This window comes from Oncorhynchus masou, chromosome 23 (genome assembly GCF_036934945.1).
Source record: "Oncorhynchus masou masou isolate Uvic2021 chromosome 23, UVic_Omas_1.1, whole genome shotgun sequence".
In the NCBI taxonomy this organism is placed as follows: Eukaryota; Metazoa; Chordata; class Actinopteri; order Salmoniformes; family Salmonidae; genus Oncorhynchus; species Oncorhynchus masou.
This window is the reverse complement of record NC_088234.1, coordinates 47,758,719-47,779,622: the sequence shown is the minus strand read 5'-3', so window position 1 is coordinate 47,779,622 and position 20,904 is coordinate 47,758,719. Positions and strand designations below refer to the sequence as shown.

Genomic DNA, 20,904 nt, shown 5'->3' with positions numbered 1-20,904 from the left:
AAACACTTCCTGAAGGAGACAGGAAAGAGCCTGATAGGAGGGCTACTATCTTTAGCAGGGAAGGTATGTAGCTTGTAATATATCCACCACACCCTCTGGAAATTTACTGAACAAAAATATAAATGCAACAATTTCAACGAGTTACAGTTCATTTAAGGAAATCAGTTAATTGAAATAAATTCAATGGGCCCTAATCTCTGGATTTCACATGACTGGGCAGGGGCGCAGCTATGGGTGGGCCTGGGAGGGCATAGGCCCACCCACTTTGGAGCCAGGCCTAACCAGTCAGAATAAGTTTTTCCCCACAAACAGGCTTTATTACAGACAGAAGTACTCCTCGGTTTCATCAGCTGGCCAAGTGGCTGGTCTCAGACGATCCCGCTGGTGAAGAAGCCGGATGTGGAGGTCCTGGGCTGGTGTGGTTACACATGGTCTGTGGTTTTGAGGCCTGTTGGACGTACTGCCAAATTCTCTAAAATGACGTTGGAGGCGGTTTATGATAGAGAAATTAACATTAAATTATCTGGCAACAGCTCTGGTGGACATTCCTGCAGTCAGCATGCCAATTGTGCGCTACCTCAAAACTTAACCCATCTGTGTCATTGTGTTGTGTGACAAAACAGCACATTTTAGAGTGGCCTTTTATTGTCCCTAGCACAAGGGGCACCTATGTAATGATCATGCTGTTTAATCAGCTTCTTGATATGCCACACCTGTCAGGTGGATGGATTATCTTGGCAAAGGAGAAATGTTCACCAATAGGGATATAAACTAATTTGTGCACAATCGTTTAGAGAGAAGCTTTTTGTGAATATCTAAAAATTTATGGGATATTTTATTTCAGCTCATGAAACAAACACTTGTTGTGTTTACATGTGGAGTTTATATTTTTGTTCAGTATAGATGTTCCGCGAGAATAAATGCTTCAGTAGGTATTCAATACTTGCATCCATTATATTAGCTGCCTTCTACTGTAAGAGCTTGGCATTTATCGAGACAAGCCCTGCAGTGTTTGAACAGTAGTTGTAACTCTCCCTGCTATGTGACCTTGTGGGTTTAATAGGCCTGTATGTCTCTCAGTGGGTTTGTTCATAATTCTCTATGCATCGCACATTTGTTCCAGAATTCTTCTGGAGGTGGACATTGGAAAACAGCCTATTTTCCTCAGAAACCCCACACAGTGAATATCAGATCTGTCCCATGTTGGAATCGTGCCATTAGAAGCCTCTGAATGTTTGTTTGTTTGGTTGTGTGTTGATCTCTGTAGAGCTCGGAGGGCTTTGGTCTGGTATGGGAAAAGCTCATGGCATTCACTGAAAATCCAACAAACTGGCCAGACATCGTTGACGAGTGCCAGGAGGCAGGGGTGAGCTGCTGCCATGGAGACGCATTATATTAGTACCACCCAAGCTCTCACTTCTATAGGACCATATGCTATTTTAATCATGTTATAACATGAATACCCACTTTCAATTCTTCTCTTTTTAATATTACTGTTAAGTTCTATTTTGTTGTCCATCCCCCACATAGCAATACATCTGGCTGTATATGTCTGTTAAATATTGTTCATCACAGCACCATGTGAACTAATACTAAAGTTATTAGACCTACTTGTACTGTTGAGTCTGTGGAAACCTGATTTAGACGTGAAGGGAACAGTACGGTTTTCCCTGCTGTACATCATCCATACCAGAGAAAATGTCCCTCCATATTTCACTGTACAATGGCTCTGCTCCCTGCTTGCTATCTCTAGATGCACACCGTTGGTTTTTATGACATATTTTACGAGTCCATTGTGCTGAAGGTGCTGGAATGCCAGGAGTACATTCCAGCCATCTTAAAGCCAACTCTATGCACCCCGTGGATCTCAGAGGGCACTAAGAAAACAGTACGCTTTTTTTATTCTCATAATCAATAGCATATAAATGTTGTAAATGATACGTGCACTCAGCATTGATTTATAATGAGATTACTAAAGACAATTTAACATCCTATCACAATGATATACCGTATGTGTGAAGGTGAAACCTTTATGTTCACGTTCAACATGCAATAAGGTGAACCCACCCCTACAGTCACTGTCTGTTTTAAAATGTCTTCACAGACTGTGATGTTCTATGCCTGGTCACAAATTAAGAAGAAGAGGGAGTGTTTAATGGTAGGATGGGGAAAAAAACTGTTGCATGGCTGTTGTCTGTATTTTTATTATCAACACCGGAAAGGTGTGGGCAAAAATACATTCAAGTAGTATTAATATTTTTCATTTATCGTACATGCATTACCACATATTACCAGGAGATGTCATCTTGGTTCTGATGTAATGTATCCATGTGTGTCTGTAGAGGCCTGATGCGCTGTACCACCATCTGTATGAGGTGTTTGACTACACAGACCCAGTGATCCTGTGGGCAGCCTATGGACCACAGAGCAAGACCAAAGAATTCTACATCCTTCTTAGGGTATGTGACTTGTCATTTGGTATTTTATTAGGATCCCCATTAGCTATTGCGAAAGCAGCAGCTACTATGGAGTCCACACAGAACAAGACATAATACAGGACAGTAACAGATCAGAACAGCTCAAGGACAGAACGACATACATTTAAAATAAGAATATAGAAATAAAAAAAGGTCCTGTACTGACAAAATACTGAGAAAACCGAGAGATCCTATTGGACAGTGGTTCCCAAACTTGTTATAGTCCCGTACCCCTTCAAACATTCAACCTCCAGCTGCATACCCCCTCTAGCACCAGGGTCAGCGCAATCTCAAATGTTGTTTTTTTGCCATCATTGTAAGCTTGCGACACACACACTAGGCAATACATGTATTAAACATAAGAATGAGTGTGAGTTTTTGTCACAACCCTGCTAATCTGAAGTGACAAAGAGCTCTTATAGGACCAGGGCACAAATAATAATATAATAACAATCAATCATTTTGCTTTTTTATTTAACCATCTTACATGTAAAACCTTATATGTTCATCGAAAATTGTGATTAACTTACCGCAGGTTAATTAGAAGGGTGTGCTTGAAAGGATGCACATACCTTTGCAATGTTGGGTTGTATTGGAAAGAGTCTCAGTCTTAAATTATTTTCCACATAGTCTGTGCCTGTATTTAGTTTTCATGCTAGTGATGGCCGAGAATCCACTCTCACATAGATACGTGGTTGCAAAGGGCATCAGTGTCTTAACAGCGTGATTTTCCAAGGCAGATACTCTGAGCGCAGCCCAATCCAGAAATCTGGCAGTGGCTTCTGATTCAGTAAAATTTTCACAAAACCGCGAGTTGCAACTTCGATGAGGCTCTCTTGTTCAGATATCGGTAAGTGGACTGGAGGCAGGGCGTGAAAGGGATAACAAATCCCGTTGTTTGTGTCATCTGTTTCGGGAAAGTACCTGTGTAATTGTGTACCCAACTCACTCAAGTGCTTCGCTATGTCTCACTTTTTCCATTGTTCGTAAGCTTGAGTTCATTTGCACACACAAAATCATACAATGATGGAAAGACCTGTGTGTTGTCCTTGTTATTGCAGACAGAGAAGAGCTCCAACTTCTTAATCATAGCCTCAATATTGTCACGCACATTGAGTATAGTTGCGGAGAGTCCCTGTAATCCTAGATTCAGACATTCAGGCGAGAAAAAACATCACCCAGATAGGCCAGTCGTGTGAGAAACTCGTCATCATGCAAGCAGTCAGACAAGTCAAAATTATGGTCAGTAAAGAAATCTTTAAGCTCGTCTCTCAATTTAAAAAACATGTAAATACTTTGCCCCTTGATAACCAGCGCACTGGTTATGTGTGCTGGTTATCAAGGGGCAAATGTTGTAAAAGCGTTACATGGTCGATGTCCATATCATTGCATAGTGCAGAAAATACACGAGCGTTCAGGGGCCTTGCTTTAACCATTTTCACTGTAGTTTCCAAAACGTCCAAGCTACGTTTCACTGTAGTTTCCAAAACGTCCAAAATGTCTTTCTTGCGTTCAGGCGCATGCTCCTCCACCTTTCTGTGGATACTGCAGTTTACCCAAGTGGCATCATGAGCAACTGCTTGCATGTTCGTTACCACTCCACTATGTCTCCCTGTCATGGCTTTCGCGCCATCAGTACAGAGGCCAACATGAGCAGCAGCTACGTTTGGCTACATACTGACCATCAGTGGAATTCTCGTGAGACAGTAACGCTTAATGTGATTGGATGTTAATTATTTGACTAGACTATCTGTATTTCACATTTGTGTTGTTATTTCGCTGAACACGAGATGGTTTAATTTTATTTTTGTCAGTGAAACGAGGCTCCTTGGGCGGGGAAAAAAACCTCACCCAAATGTAAAGCCCCGTGAAAATGTGAAGGAATTTTTATTAACAAAAATGTGAATCACATTTTTATTTGGCGTACCCCAGTTTGGGAATACCTGGTATAGGCCTGTTTGTTGTTGTCCTTCTCTCAGCTGTGAGCGAGTGAGCTTGTTTTGCTCTGTATGTTGTAGTCATTTAATATTGTACAGTATCCTTTGATACAGACCTGCTTTACCATGATGTGGCGATCAATGAGTTTCCCTTCATCTTCCCTATAGTGACAGATACCCTTTTGTGTTTCCAGGGTCAGATTCTGTCTTTTATCCAACAAATGTTCAGCCTGGACAGAAAGAAGTATGAATCTCCTGAGTCACTGGCTGTGAAGGTCTTCTCTAATTGGAAAAGGCTGGTCCGCTTCCTGCAGTTCTTCCTGGATGAGAATAAGTATTCATTACTTATTAGTATGAATCATAAAGAGAGGGGAATCTCTGTCTAAGCACACACAGTTGAGTGTATCTTTCCACTTATTTGCAAGATCAGCTAGTTTCTACTGAGGTAGTGCTCTTTACATCCTTCTCTCTATAAGAAACATGATTTGCTTCATATCCTGTGAGGGGTCAGTGAGGGATTTAAAATGAACTAAAAGCACAGAAGCACAGCATACATTTCATGTCTTAGGAAATGTCAACTTTATTTTGAAAAATAACTTTGAATAATGATGCAATATGCATATTGAGATTTTTCATCCATTGCAGTAAATTGTACAATATACAATATACAGATATCACTATATTTTGTCTTTAGTTACCAGCCCGACAAATGTATTATACATATTGACAGCCTTTACTGCCTCTCAGTTGCAACACATTTATATTCTACTTGATTAGAGTATTTAGAGGTACATGAATTCAGTATGATACAGTTAGAGAATGAGTACATTATTATTTTAATAGGACTACATGATGACGTTATGTAGAACTCATTAGTGTTGTACTACACTCTAGTTCACGTTGCTGAAGTGCATACTGGATAACTAACTATTGTTTGCGTTCGTTCTGTGGGATTAGTGTCTTGTCAAATTGGATTAACTCCATTCCTGTCATTTACACAATGGACAGTTTTGAGCAGTTGAAATTAGCTGCTGCTGTTTTTCAGGTAGGTGTCAAGGCTTTAAAGCCAATTTAATAATCCTTTCCAAAGTTTTTGTGTGAAACTTACCTTCTCTAGTTGCCCAGTGAGATTTCCAAAGCACTGTGGCACTTGTTTCGCCTGTCTGTTATCAAATAACCTCATAGTGGTGTAACAGTGGTGTAGAAAAGCTAAATCACTGTTAGCTAGTCAAACCAGACTTGCATGTCCCGACCAAAAACAATATATATCTTCAAGATGAACAAGAGCAACAGCAGACTCTGGTAAATCACATCTTGTAGTCATATCAATTGATATTAAAAAAATGGACTGTTTTTTTAACAAGTGTTTGACAGGAACATTAAAATACCTTAGGGCAATGCATCACAAATGTCATTGTAACATCTGACAGCAGTTTTTTATATATTTTTTATCTTTAGGGATCTTGAACCTCTCTCCAATAATGATAACTTTCCATCATATAGACATAGGAATTTACAGACTCCCTTCCTGTACAATCATACTGACTGTACACACACTACATGAACATGTGTTATGTACAGCACAATCACACAACATATAAACCACAATCTGTCATCCATGTATGGTCCATATTGCAAACACCTAGCCTATATAGGCCTACACTCAAAACAAGAAGATAAATCACACTAAATATGTTGTATAGATTCTGAAAGTACAATTCTGAAATATGTACGATATGTGTACGATATGTGTATGTTTCACATTTGTTCATGGGAGCATGACTTGTCTTACTGTAGACTTCTCTCTCACATAATGGATCACGAGACATTTGTAAATAATGTTATTATGCAGCAGCCATGTTCAATTGGGAGCAGACTTTACCATAGACGAAAGCAAGATACAACAAGCAGCCTTTTCCAATGTACTCTATCTAATCATTGTCAATGATAATCCAAGTCTTTATTTCCACCCCCAGAATATTGTCTATTTCTTCGATGAAACTACCATATCAAAGAGTTATTGTTTGCTCCATCAACACACAGTATTGAAATGTCAGCCTGAATGAATAACATACATTTAGAGAAGACATTAAGCTACCATATGAATTGTATAGAAAACGAGTATAGTACAAGATTAAATCATTTATATCGTTTTCATGTACGTTGTGGAGTAAATGCATCTCTATTCTCATATACATACCAATGTTCCCTTATTTGAAACATTAAAATCCCTTATTTTAGAATTGTGTCGCAAGAGAGAGAGATGTCTATGACCATCCCATGTTTTTCTTTCCTTTTCACTCCTCACTCAAATTTTGTCATCCATCACAAGTGTTCTTTCTCTCATCCCTCCTTTCACACTCATCATATCCCAGTCCAGTCAAGAATCTGTTCAACTTCACTTTGTCCTCCTCTTCAGGGTTGTCTCTTCCCACTTTGGGCCATCTGTTTCGTATCTAGGTAGAAAACAAAGACGTTCAGTGTTTAAAAAGTGTTGCCTCTTCACCTCTATGGATAGCTTTAAGATACGCTGGCCATTAATCATATGATAGCTGCTAAATTAGTTGTGCTTGTACATTCACAGCATGCTTCCAACATGTTTCACTACACGTTAGCAATATTTTGATTGTTTCAGAACTTTGTGTACCTTCTTTGTTATTGGGGCCACTGGAAGTCCAGTTTGTTCTAATGGCCCAAGGCGACCATGGAGTTCCTGTTTCTTCCTGGCAGTTCCACTGGTCCCAGGTCAGGGCTGTATGGAAATTGGGCATTGTTATTGGTGTGCACCAATGCTGTTACAATGAGCTATGCACAATGCTTGAGACCAGGATGTTTTTTTCCACATGCATTTATTTCCAAGAGAGGGTCTCCCTTTAGATAAATTATGCATTGCATCTCTATATCTCATTGGACCACTGTGAAATACATTGGGAATTCTCCAACTCCTCCCAGCATACCTCAAACCTGACACGGCAACCCCTCCGCTAATCGTCTGTGTCCATGCCAAGCTCCCACCCTCTGTCTGAGGAGTACCCCATCCAGCATGTGGAATAGGTTGAAGGGCCAAAGAAATAGCTGTTCTTTCCTCAAGCCCTGCAACTCCCACCAAATTCCTGTGTTCTACAACCTTCAAACAACAGAATACCACAATTCTTCCACTGACTCGCATTAATAAAAAATATATCTGGAATGATTTGCCAAGAACCTGTCATATAGTTTTGGTGCTTCCGACATTTTCTAACCGAAAATATCCACATCTTTTTTTAAATATCTACTCCCATTATGTTGACGTAGATTCCTGTGTGTTAAAAAAAAAAAGCTGACACATGAATTCAGTATGATACAGTTAGAGAATGAGTACATTATTATTTTAATTTATTTTTTTAACCCCTTTTTCTCCCCAATTTCATGGTATCCAATCGTTAGTAGTTACTGTCTTGTCTCACCGCTACAACTCCCGTACGGGCTCGGGAGATACGAAGGTCGAAAGTCATGCGTCCTCCGAATCACAACCCAACCAAGCCGCACTGCTTCTTAACACAGTGCGCATCCAACCCGGAAGCCAGCCGCACCAATGTGTCTTAGGAAACACCGTACACCGAGCGAGCTGGTCAGCGTGCACTGCGCCCGCCACAGGAGTCGCTAGTGCGCGATGATACAAGGATATCCCTACCGGCCAAACCCTCCCTAACCCGGATGACGATAGGCCAATTGTGCGTCGCCCCATGGACCTCCCGGTTTGCGGCTGGCTGCGACAGAGCCTGGGCTCAAACCCAGAGTAGACCACTGCGCCACATTATTATTTTAATAGGACTACATGATGACATTATGTAGAACTCATTAGTGTTGTAGTACATTGTGTTTTGTTCAACAAATGAGGTAGGTTGGAGCCACATTGGTATTTATCTGATTTAAATAGCCATATTAAAGTAATTTTATTTAAAGATGCACTATGCTGAAATCGCTCCACCATTTCCCAACCTGGTCTCAGAGCATTTTGCATTATTCTCTACGTAAATCCGAGACACTCCATTTAGTACGATATGCTAAGTTTCGTATAGTACAGTGCCTTGCGAAAGTATTCGGCCCCCTTGAACTTTGCGACCTTTTGCCACATTTCAGGCTTCAAACATAAAGATATAAAACTGTATTTTTTGTGAAGAATCAACAAGTGGGACACAATCATGAAGTGGAACGACATTTATTGGATATTTCAAACTTTTTTAACAAGTCAAAAACTGAAAAATTGGGCGTGCAAAATTATTCAGCCCCCTTAAGTTAATACTTTGTAGCGCCACCTTTTGCTGCGATTACAGCTGTAAGTCGCTTGGGGTATGTCTCTATCAGTTTTGCACATCGAGAGACTGAAATTTTTTCCCATTCCTCCTTGCAAAACAGCTCGAGCTCAGTGAGGTTGGATGGAGAGCATTTGTGAACAGCAGTTTTCAGTTCTTTCCACAGATTCTCGATTGGATTCAGGTCTGGACATTGACTTGGCCATTCTAACACCTGGATATGTTTATTTTTGAACCATTCCATTTTAGATTTTGCTTTATGTTTTGGATCATTGTCTTGTCAAATCTCCGTCCCAGTCTCAGGTCTTTTGCAGACTCCATCAGGTTTTCTTCCAGAATGGTCCTGTATTTGGCTCCATCCATCTTCCCAACAATTTTAACCATCTTCCCTGTCCCTGCTGAAGAAAAACAGGCCCAAACCATGATGCTGCCACCACCATGTTTGACAGTGGGGATGGTGTGTTCAGGGTGATGAGCTGTGTTGCTTTTACGCCAAACATAACGTTTTGCATTGTTGCCAAAAAGTTCAATTTTGGTTTCATCTGACCAGAGCACCTTCTTCCACATGTTTGGTGTGGCTCCCAGGTGGCTTGTGGAAAACTTTAAACGACACTTTTTATGGATATCTTTAAGAAATGGCTTTCTTCTTGCCACTCTTCCATAAAGGCCAGATTTGTGCAATATACGACTGATTGTTATCCTATGGACAGAGTCTCCCACCTCAGCTGTAGATCTCTGCAGTTCATCCAGAGTTATCATGGGCCTCTTGGCTGCATCTCTGATCAGTCTTCTCCTTGTATGAGTTGAAAGTTTAGAGGGACGGCCAGGTCTTGGTAGATTTGCAGTGGTCTGATACTCCTTCCATTTCAATATTATCGCTTGCACAGTGCTCCTTGGGATGTTTAAAGCTTAGGAAATCTTTTTGTATCCAAATCCGGCTTTAAACTTCTTCACAACAGTATCTCGGACCTGCCTGGTGTGTTCCTTGTTCTTCATGATGCTCTCTGCGCATTTAACGGACCTCTGAGACTATCACAGTGCAGGTGCATTTATACGGAGACTTGATTACACACAGGTGGATTGTATTTATCATCATTAGTCATTTAGGTCAACATTGGATCATTCAGAGATCCTCACTGAACTTCTAGAGAGAGTTTGCTGCACTGAAAGTAAAGGGGCTGAATAATTTTGCACGCCCAATTTTTCAGTTTTTTATTTGTTAAAAAAGTTTGAAATTTCAAATAAATGTCGTTCCACTTCATGACTGTGTCCCACTTGTTGTTGATTCTTCACAAAACAAACAGTTTTATATCTTTATGTTTGAAGCCTGAAATGTGGCAAAAGGTCGCAAAGTTCAAGGGGGCCGAATACTTTCGCAAGGCACTGTATGTATTAATTTGTGGCTGTCCATCACCCATTTAGTATGAAATATTACGAATTACAATTTCTGTTAGTTTTGCAAAATGTACAATCGGTTACGAATTTGCTAAACTTTTGATATGTTACGAAATCTACCTAGGTGGGTAGGAGTCTAACATTAGCTAGGCTAGGGGTCAGAGTTCTTTTAAAGGGTTAGGGTTATGGGAAGATATAACTAACATGCAAAGTAGCTAAAAAGTAGTAAGTAGTTGAAAAGTTTCAAATTAGCTAAAATGCTAAAGTTGTCTGAGATGAGATTTGAACTCACGATCTTTGAGTTGCAAGACATTCAAATTATACGACAACCTATCCACCCCGTAAGACCACCCTCCTTTCGTTCTTGCCTTAAGTAACCATCTGTCTTATGTAACCATACCAAACATGGATTTACTTACAGAATAATACGAAATGCTCTGAGACCAGGTTGCATTTCCTGGTTGCTAAAATTGTAATAGTTTGCCTAATTTTCATTTATGTGACAAAACAAGCAATTATAGTTTAGAGAATTGTTGTACCATCAAAACCGCGGTGAAATATATTTTCCATAAGCAAAAATATTGTATTTTGTACAGAAACGAAAGTAAAAGATGCAAAAACGAAACTTAAAAACAGGCAGCATAGGAATAGCACACACAGAACAGATATACAACTTCATAGACTTGCTTTCAATGAGAATGACAGATATACAGTACCAGTCAAAACTTTGGTGCATGCCTACTCATTCCAGGGTTTTTCTTTATTTGTACTATTTTCTACATTGTAGAATAATAGTGAAGACATCAAAACTATGAAATAACACATATGGAATCATATAGTAACCAAAAAAGTGTTAAACAAATCAAAATATATTTTATAATTTGAGTATCCACCCTCTGCCTTGATGACAGCTTTCCACACGCTTGGCATTCTCTCAACCAGCTTCACCTGGAATGCTTTCCAACAGTCTTGAAGGAGTTCCCACATATGCTGAGCACCTGTTAGGTGCTTTTCCTTCACTCTGCTGTCCAACTCATCCCAAACCATCTCAATTGGGTTGAGGTCGGGTGATTGTGGAGGCCAGGTCACGTGATGCAGCACCATCACTCTCCTTCTTGGTGAAATAGCCCATACACAGCCTGGAGGTATGTCATTGTCTTGTTGAAAAGCATATGATACTCCCACAAAGTGCAAACCAGATGGGATGGCGTATCCTGCAGAGTGCTGTGGTAGCCATGCTGGTTAAGTGTGCCTTGAATTTGGAATGGTTGGAACCAAAAATCTCAAATATGGACTCATCAGACCAAAAGACAGATTTCCACTGGTCTAAATGTCCATTGCTCGTGTTTCTTGACCCAAGCAAGTCTCTTATTCATATTGGTGTCCTTTAGTAGTGGTTTCTTTGCAGCAATTCGACCATGAAGGCCTGATTCACACAGTCTCCTCTGAACAGTTGATGTTGAGATATGTCTGTTAATTGAACTCTGTGAAGCATTTATTTGGGCTGCAATTTCTGAGGCTGGCAACTCTAATGAACTTATCCTCTGCAGGTAACTCTGGGTCTTCCTTTCCTGTGGCGGCCCTCATGAGAGCCAGTTTCATCACAGTGCTTGATGTTTTTTGCGAGGGCACTTAAAGAAACTTTCAAACTCCTTTAAATTTTCTGTATTGACTAACCTTCATGTCTTAAAGTAATGATCGACTGTCGTTTCTCTTTGCTTATTTGAGCTGTTGTTGCCATAATATGGACTTGGTCTTTTACCAAATAGGGCTATCTCCTGTATACCAACCGTCTTACCTTGTCACAACACAACTGATTGGCTCAAACGGATTAAAAAGGAAAGAAATTCCAAATTAACAAGGCACACCTGTTAGTTAAAATGCATTCCAGGTGACTACCTCATGAAGCTGGTTGAGAGAATGCCAAGAGTGTTCAAAGCTGTCATCAAGGCAAAGGGTGGCTACTTAGAAGAATCTCAAATATAAAATATATTTTGATTTATTTAGCACTTATTTTGGTTATGTATTTCATAGCTTTGATGTCTTCACTATTATTCTACAATGTAGAAAATAGTACAAATAAAGAAACCCTGGAATGAGTAAGTGTGTCTAAACTGGTACTGTATACCTCACGTTCGATGCGAATTTTGCCCAATATTGTAGCTTTAAGTAATTATCTTTAAATGGTAAGATGATATCAGTTGGTCGGACATTTTCAGTATTTTCAGTGTTTTTCTTTCTAGAAAGCAGGAGTTGAGTCATTCTATAAACACAACCTATGACCTACTGCCAATGACAGTCTGAACTCCTCTTTCTACAAAGACTAAAGGATTTAAAAGTTAGTAGGTGCACACACCCACAAAAGATGATGAAACTAAAGAGAGCTGTGATTAATTACAACTTGACCTCTCTGTTCTTGTATCATGATCAGTTCAAGATGTTCACACAACTTTGAAGGACCAACAAGCTCCAATTGTTATCTTTAGTGACCTTTTTTTAGTTTCTTCAGCTAGAACAGACAATCTCAAATGGCTGACAAGTTGAGACAACAGCCAAGTCCTGATTGTTATGTTGTGTGGACATTTCCAATGTGGTATTCATATTTTTTCTTTGTGTGTTTGTTAAGAAATACTGTACTGTAAATACTGTAGTAAGAAATACAGTATTTTTTAGAAAAGACTTTAGAGTTTAGAGTTTCTTGAGAGGTCCTCACCAGTAGAGCTGTGGACAGGATCTCTTCAGGGAGGTGGATGTCTGTCCCAGTCTGCTCTGGTTTCTCAGCTTGGTCTTCTTCACCAGATCCTTCACTCTGCCCCATGTGTAGTTCTCACTCAGCTACACAACCAAACACACATATCTCAGCATGAACAAATATGTTCTTTCCCCACTGTTTGATCAGGACAGTGTGTTTTTAAATCTACTGTAACATTGTGTTGCGCAGATGTACATATTTAGACCGCAAACAGGGGTTGAGGCTGTTGTGCACAGCCCAGTGAGTCAGAGGAGGAATGTTTGTGACTCACCCGTCTGTGTGGGGCAGAGAGACCCTCTGTACTGTCAAAGAGATAGGAGCGTGTCTCTCCCTCTGTGTAGCTCCTCCGATTCAGGCCCCTCCTACAAAGGGTCACCAGGGGCTGGTTATTACGTTGGTCACTCTCTATAGAGAGAAGGAGAGAGAGATATGATATGAATTAGTGTCATGAGGGCTGGAACCACTCACTACTCATAGTGGGGGAAAACTATTATGACACATGGTGATGTGAATCAGCTGTCCCAGAGGACCCCCTGTTTTCGCCCTGCCACCACTTCCCACTCAACCTCCCCACCCCCTCAATCTGTTATCACAGTACAGGGAGGACCATTTGCCATCCCCCTACTTCCCAGTTCCAGTTTCCAGAATCCTGCCTATTGGAGGAGCAAGAAATTCCTAAATCCATGTTACGTTAAATGTTCCTTCCATATGCAGAATGCCAGGAATTTCCCTCTCCTGCTCAAGTAATAATTTAGCGATCTCCTCTGGACCACGTTACTGTCACCTGCCCACCTGCGGGAATGTGACCTGCACGAAAACAGGAGGGTAAAAACATTTGGCGAAATGACTCTGTTGCTGGGTGACTAGCATTCCTTGGAATGTTATGTGAGATGATAAGGCGAAAACACACCTTGGGTGTCACCCGGTCACGTTTTGAAACCTAAGATTCACTCATAATGTTTTAATAAACACATTAGATCTGTTTCAGGAAAATGTTGGGGAAACGTGTATTTTAATTCGGTCTTATGTCGTTGTGTGTGACTGAATGAGGCCCGCAGGAGCAGGTTATTAACTGCTAATCTACCTGCCAATGAAATAATACACTGGTTTTCTGAGGGAAAAGGTTGCGTAGAAAACATCTGATGAAATGACTGTCAAACTGCACCAAAAACACTTTGAGAATGTATGGCATATTCATTGGATTTTGAGTGACGAGAGTTGACTGGATGTTGATTATGGGTTGTTATCATGTTATTAAGCAGTTAACTGACCTCTCATGGCTGTGAGTCCTGTGTGACGTGTGACCTCAGGGATGGTGGAGAGGTCAGAGAGGGTGCCACTCATGGATGTGGTCAGGAACTCACTCCTGGAGTGTCTTTTCTGTTCCTGAAAGGCCAGGCCGGCCGTTCCACAGCTACAGTGCTGCAGGAAGAAGTCCTGGGGGACAGACAGGAAGAGAGGGTACAGGACTGTGAGTAGGAGGGACAAACCACCACATCAAAACAATGAGAAAACACTGCATATTAAATGTATTTTGCAATCAGAATCTAGTTTGACTGTTTTTCTCGCCCGTGGGGGTCAAGGGTCCTCCGACAGTACTTACTTGACTCAGACAGCAACCACCTGTTACAAAGAGTGAAAATGTGCTTTGGCCATCACAATCTTTCATTTTTAGGCCTTCTCTGCTGCCAAAATGTTATGTGATATCTGAGTTTGTTTGACTATTTTAAACTTACTTTAATGTAATAACCTGATTTGTTGTTTTCATGCATAGAGTGTGTATTTTCCTATTTCTTTTCAAGATTGAGTTGGATTTATGACAACCTAACCTAAACAAAATGTACTTCAAAACTCTACATCCACTCATCCATAGCAGGCCTAGCTATTTTCTTCTCATAAGCCTACAACATATGCGCTATGCAGTTACATGTATGGTAGTTCATAGAAAAATCAGAGAGACTTTCCGAGTCATTGTTTAGAGTTGGAACAAGTTCCCATCCGTTTATCCCAGCTGAGGAAACTCTGGACGTCACATCCACGCTAACGTAAAATCCTGTTGAAGTTCAAACCACGCAGATGCCCAGCAGTAGCATCAATGGAATGAGATGAAAGCCTGGAGACGAGAGTGTTTTTTCCTGCTTCATTGTTAACAATCAAACTTGCAGTGTCACTTTTACAGTAGGGGGATTTTTCATCACGTGAATGTTACACACTCGCCACCTGCACAACTTCAGAACCCAGAGCTGTAACCCAAGTGACTCATTAGGTGAAGTCATTTCCTAATCTTGTGCAAAATAATTTCATTCTCCGCACTGAAGTTAACTCTATCCTGGACACATGGTGAAAACTCTACACTAAAATAACAATCTCTGGACAGTGCTCTCTCCCGGAAATCCTTATTTGAACTCTGAATGGCCTGTTATGCAACCACTAGACGTTTATACCGAAACATGGGTAAGCATGGCATGATGAATGACCACTGAAGTCCTGCTCCACTGCTTTGTTTTAGTTTTTACTGAACTTTGACCACAGTCTGATATCCCCGCTGGACCCACAACCACACTCTCCCCTCTGTGAAGACACCCTCTCTACTGAGAAGGGGTGGTCTTTGCCCTCTCCAAGGACCACCCCATCTGTGTGTACTTAGCCCTTAGAAGGAGGCAGCTCCCACCTTTGGGGACTCAGAGGGCCGCCCACACCAGGCATTTGACCTCTGACCAAAAGAAGAGGATTAAACTGTTGGAGGCATTATGTCTCTGTGCACTCAGGGGAAAAGGGAAGGTCCAGAACACTCCGGCTCTGGAATGTTCCCTTCATCACATCCCGTTTCTCAATAACCCAGGGACAGCCTTCGGATGGCTCCTTTGTCTGAGGTAGTACTTATTTTAGAATAAGGAAAAGGGGAGCTTGAGGCCTGACAAGTGAGCTCACATTCATTGCTCACATTAGAAACTTGATTAAAGTTTTCTTCCATTCTGGTATTGATTCTAGATATGTTTGTGTGTCTCAGTTCATCTGTCTGACTGATCGTAAGAAACCCCAAATCACCCTGGTCGTGGTAGGTTGGTTCTAATGCAATTGTCTGGGTCTCTGGTCTCTATAATGAGCTCAGCAATGACCCTGGTGCTGATGTGAAAGGTTGGGTAGATGGGCCTAGGCACAGGGAACCATAAGTGTCAGCACCACCATTCATGGGGCTTAGATGTGCTCCAGCTGACTTGCTCATCCTTTTGATGTGTCATCTACATGTTTCAGGTTGTGGCCTAAACATAGAAACACTCACAGCAGGGGAAATTATTACTAAACGCTTGGGAGGACAGCTGGTGTGGTCCTCAAAACCATCTGAAAATCATGTGCACATCTTTCAAGACCGGATTGGGCCCAGAGAGAATGGCATCCACATTATGTCCGTGTATCTTACATTTGAATGGAAAGTTAGAATTATCGAGGTAAAAATCATATCCGAATTTGGTGACCTTAAAGAATTGTAAGTCCTGCTAAGATTGTTGAAGAGGGTTTTTAGTTAGAGAGCATGTGGTTGTTTTTGAAAGAGCACTTTTTGGGATCCCTCTCACTGTCCCTCTCTCAATGCCCCTTTCTCACTGTCCCTCTCACTGTCCCTCTCTCACTGTCTCTCTCTCTCTCTCTCTTTGAAGACTTTGAAGTGTAGGCTCCTGCTGGGCTCACCCTTTGCTTCAGTGGAAAGCTTTTCCGGCCCCCAGGCCCAAACTGACAGAGCTAGTTTGGAACAAGCTCTCTGAAACCCCCTGAACATAGCCGCTCCGTTATTGTGCCAAAGTCTCAAAAGGAAAGCGAGACATCCACACAATGCCAAAGTACTTTTCTTTAGAAGCACAGGCAAATGTCACAAGAGAGGGGGCAAAGTTGAATACAATGCAATAAGGTGTCACCCAAATCTAGTGCCTGGGTTGTTGTTTTTCAAATCCAAGTTGAGTTTTTTTTCTTGTGTTGAGCTGATTCCGAAAGACTAACTATGAACACTTGTTGAGTTGGGTTCAACCGATACTGAAACATAAAATTGAGGTAGTGTAAGGACTCTAAACTATACATTCCTCATTTTCTATTCAATGAATGTTTTATTCATTTTCACCCATGTTCCCATGTTATTACCATACAGATTTTTTTAAACAACAGCACAACTTTTTTTTAAATTCATAAATAACCAATGGTATTTTCTCTCTCTGGCGTTGCTAAGATTACATTCAGAGCCAATTTATTCATCTTGTTTGGGAACGGAAAGCAAGAGTGAGGAGAGCTGGCCTTGGGATTTTATAGGTTATACATTGTTAACTGAGAAGATTTTTAGCTATTTTATGAGAGTTTACTGGAATGCTACTGGTGCTTGCTACAGAGAAACAAAAAACACGTAAATTGCCCTATTTTAATGCTGACGTTGGCCTTGCCTTTGTGCATTTTCATAGCCACATTTGTTTGAACCTTTACCTATATCTAATTTTGAATAGCTGTGAGACAGTGATATTACAGCTACATAATATGATTAGCTAACATGGACGTCATTTCAGATATAAACTGATTATTATTTTTATTTTTTTTCAATTCCGGTAAATCATCTTGTTTGTATGATGTTGCTGGGGTTCAGATGTTGATTTTTCAGGTAGTCTAGTTATCAACAGGAATGATGCACCATTGTCCCAGCCACAAACCCTAACTCCTCTGCTCTCTCTAAACAGGTGTCAGGAAAAGCCCCTGGTGCTTGTTATTAATTACTTTGATATAACATAAAGGTGTCTCTTTGCCATGCTATAAGGACTTTCCTAAGTGTGTGCCTCATATGTTTAAAGACTGCTGGACCAAGCTGTTCTATTTATTAAATACACTTTCATCCACGCTCATCCTACTGCCATTCTGGAAACCGCTAAATGTACACTGGGACAGCATGAGTGAGCAAGGACGTACTGAGACCAGAAATCGTCCGTGGCATGTCTAACACAGCACAATTTTTTCCCCCTTGAGGCCCCCATACCGGACCATTATTTTTGTCTCGAGGCCCCCACATCGGCCAATTCATTTTCCTTGATGCCCCCATTTATAGGCCCAATAATTATCATTCTGCACTAAAATCCCAATTTAAAGAGGCCCGCTGGGCTAAAGACGGACCAAATTTGGCCAGTCCGTCCCTGTGGGTCATAATCGCTAACTTCAAAGCATGTATAGCTATCTCTGCACCACCTGAACAGCAGTCAACTGCAAATCAAAGATCGATGTTCTTGGGTCTGTCCTACACTACCTACAGCGGCCTTTTACAACATTTTTGCAACAGTTTTAGGAGCTTCGTAAATTAGATAAATCATAATACCCTAACGTTAAGAACATTCACATTGTTAACTCATTGAGAGCGATGGTTTGGCCATAAACTAGCTTTATCTCAGTGCTTCCTCTCTTCGCCCCCTCTCTGATCTGACAAGACTGGATATGTTATGTAAAAGCAATATGGCGGAGGCTTATTTTTGATAAGAAGCAAAAAACAAAAATGTAATAAGACAATACACCCAATCCAGATGCTTTAACCTAATGTAAATTTGACTCCAAAGACAGGACTGTATGAGTATGCTGATGGTGATAGTTTATAGTACAGTCTGTACAGTATGTGACTCACCTCTTTGTTCTTGGCCATCTTTCCATCCTTCTGCAGACCACAGATCTGCTTCTGCAGCCTGAGGTTGTGCTCCTGCAGCTGACCAATCTTCTCGATGAGCTGGCAGATGTGCTCCAGGTAGCCCAGTCCGGAGCCCAGGGGGTTGGAGCTGGCCTGCTGGACCTGAGGAATCAAAGAGAGGAGGGTTTGGTGAGCTTAGTGAGGTCATAGGTCTCTGTAGGGCTGCTAATTTAACTTTTGCGGTTGAGAACTAGATGTGAAATGTACAGATTTTGTTTCAAGACACTACCACATGTTCTCTGAGGAAAGGTTTAAGAATGTGTTGTTTGTATAGTTCCTTATCTTTACAATGGGTAACCAGTAAGCAATGGGATTTACTGGGCTACTGCTTGTAGGTAATTCAACTGATTGTTTTTATGAGGGGAAGAGAGAGAGAGAGCTGTAATCTATTGTTGAGGTAAACGGTCAAATGATTTCAGTGGTTTATATCGCTCTGTCATTCCTTTGTCATGCCTAATAAAAGGCTAAACCATTGACTGGTCCCTAATCCACCAAAAAGTTAATGTGTGATTAAAAAAAAAACATTAGGTCCTCTGAAATTCTTGGGTCCAGTCATAACATCACCTTAAAGGTGCCGCATCACATGTCTAAAAGGATCCGTGGATTTAACAAAAGGGTGATGTTAGATGATGTAACCTGCTGGGGAGGGTATCCATCCTCTCTGGTATTCAACACATTTTATTTCATTACATTTTTATCTAAACAGGAATGTTCCTATGGGATATTTTACGACCTGTTACATGTTAACCATATCGGTTGAGTTTGTTTCACTACTAAATGCATTCCCCTGCTGCCGTGGGCCACTAAGTCCTTCCCTAGCTTCATGTCAACATTGACCAGGAGGAGTCGACTCTGGAAGGGATTATACGACCCATATGAATTTATGTTAGGGTCTAGCCTCATCCTGACTGTATTGCATAATCTCTCGTCATACCATAGTGGCACGGCATACGTTTGTAGTCGTTTGATTGATGGCAGTGGTGGCTGGATGTTCATCTTAAACATGGTGATGTCAACGTATTGCTTTATGAGGCCAAATGGAAAAAGGTAAGTAAAAGGCCTGGGAAAACAGACAGTGCCTTTTTTAGAGGGTCGGAGCAGAAGTTCAGTGATTGACGATTTTGTTCAAACTTATGACCGCACTGGTGTGGGAACACAAAGACATGGCTGTGTGCCATTGTTTGTATGTTTGTTTTATGGTGTGACCGTTAGCCCGAGAGGCGCAGATGTTCACATTTGCAGAAATATGAAAAGGACATTTTGAGCAAATATTTATACAATCGTCCACATTTCACACAGTGTCCCAACAAAAGCAGGAAGTAAGCTCAGTTCGAAGCCTTTCTCCCCCCCCCCCCCCCCCAGAAGGCTTTTCCGTGCAACTTCTGTGAAACCCCTGTAAGGGACCTGTCCACTAATGGAAACGCAGGCCAAATAATGGGACACAAATTCATAACAGTCAGGAGAAGTGAAATCACTCCTTTCCACTGACAGAAAAAGGAACCTTCAGCCCATTACACACAGTCTTGCCCGGCTACTCATTTCCCAGATAGTGGTTTTGAAACATTTGTCAATGACTCATGGAGATGTCCAGTACTGTCCTGGCTCTCCCCTTATCTCCCCAGACATGCAGGTGGTGTCTGACCAGGGCCTCAGCGATGATCAGTCGGGTGGACAGTGATCAGGTGCCTGTTTCTTTAGTCTAGCCTGTAGCCTGGCCATCCCAGCTCTGTTTTACGGGGGCTCGTTAAGATAAGGAGGAGATTCCTCCTCACACACAGTAAGTCATGGGCCAAGGATATGAGACCGGTAGCAGTCTTCAAATCCATTTTTATTTGTCACATGCTTTGTCAACAATAGGTGTAGAATAACAGTGAATTGCTTACTTACAGGTCCTTTTTTAACAATGCAGAGTTAAAGAAAAAAAAAAGAATTGAAATAGTGGCGTGAGGAATAAATGTACAGCGAATAATGAAAAACAATGATGAGTAAAAATAACATGGCTATATACAGGGAGTGCCAGGACCGAGTCAATGTGCAGGGTTAAGGGGTAATAACATGGCTATATACAGGGAGTACCAGGACCGAGTCAATGTGCAGGGTTACGGGGTAATAACATGGCTATATACAGGGAGAACTAGTACCAGGTCGATGTACAGGGTTACGAGGTAATAACATGGGAGCACCAGTACCAGGTCGATGTGCAGGGTTACGAGGTAATAACATGGCTATATACAGGGAGAACTAGTACCAGGTCGATGTGCAGGGTTACGAGGTAATAACATGGGAGCACCAGTACCAGGTCGATGTGCAGGGTTACGAGGTAATAACATGGCTATATACAGGGAGCACC

General features: G+C 41.3%; 1 protein-coding gene across 1 annotated transcript in view; it reads right to left on the bottom strand.

The window, feature by feature from the left end:
• Positions 1–4,978: 4,978 nt before the first annotated feature.
• The window catches only part of LOC135510957 (uncharacterized), a 35,350-nt gene continuing 19,424 nt past the window's right edge, over positions 4,979–20,904 (bottom strand). The window contains exons 3-8 of the mRNA XM_064932315.1: positions 18,495–18,656; positions 14,128–14,293; positions 13,128–13,261; positions 12,818–12,939; positions 7,062–7,166; positions 4,979–6,870 (exon numbers count right to left, since the gene is read on the bottom strand). Of these exons, the coding sequence (XP_064788387.1) occupies positions 7,100–7,166; positions 12,818–12,939; positions 13,128–13,261; positions 14,128–14,293; positions 18,495–18,656 (651 nt within the window). The 3' untranslated portion in view covers positions 4,979–6,870; positions 7,062–7,099. The remainder of the gene's footprint in view (positions 6,871–7,061; positions 7,167–12,817; positions 12,940–13,127; positions 13,262–14,127; positions 14,294–18,494; positions 18,657–20,904) is intronic.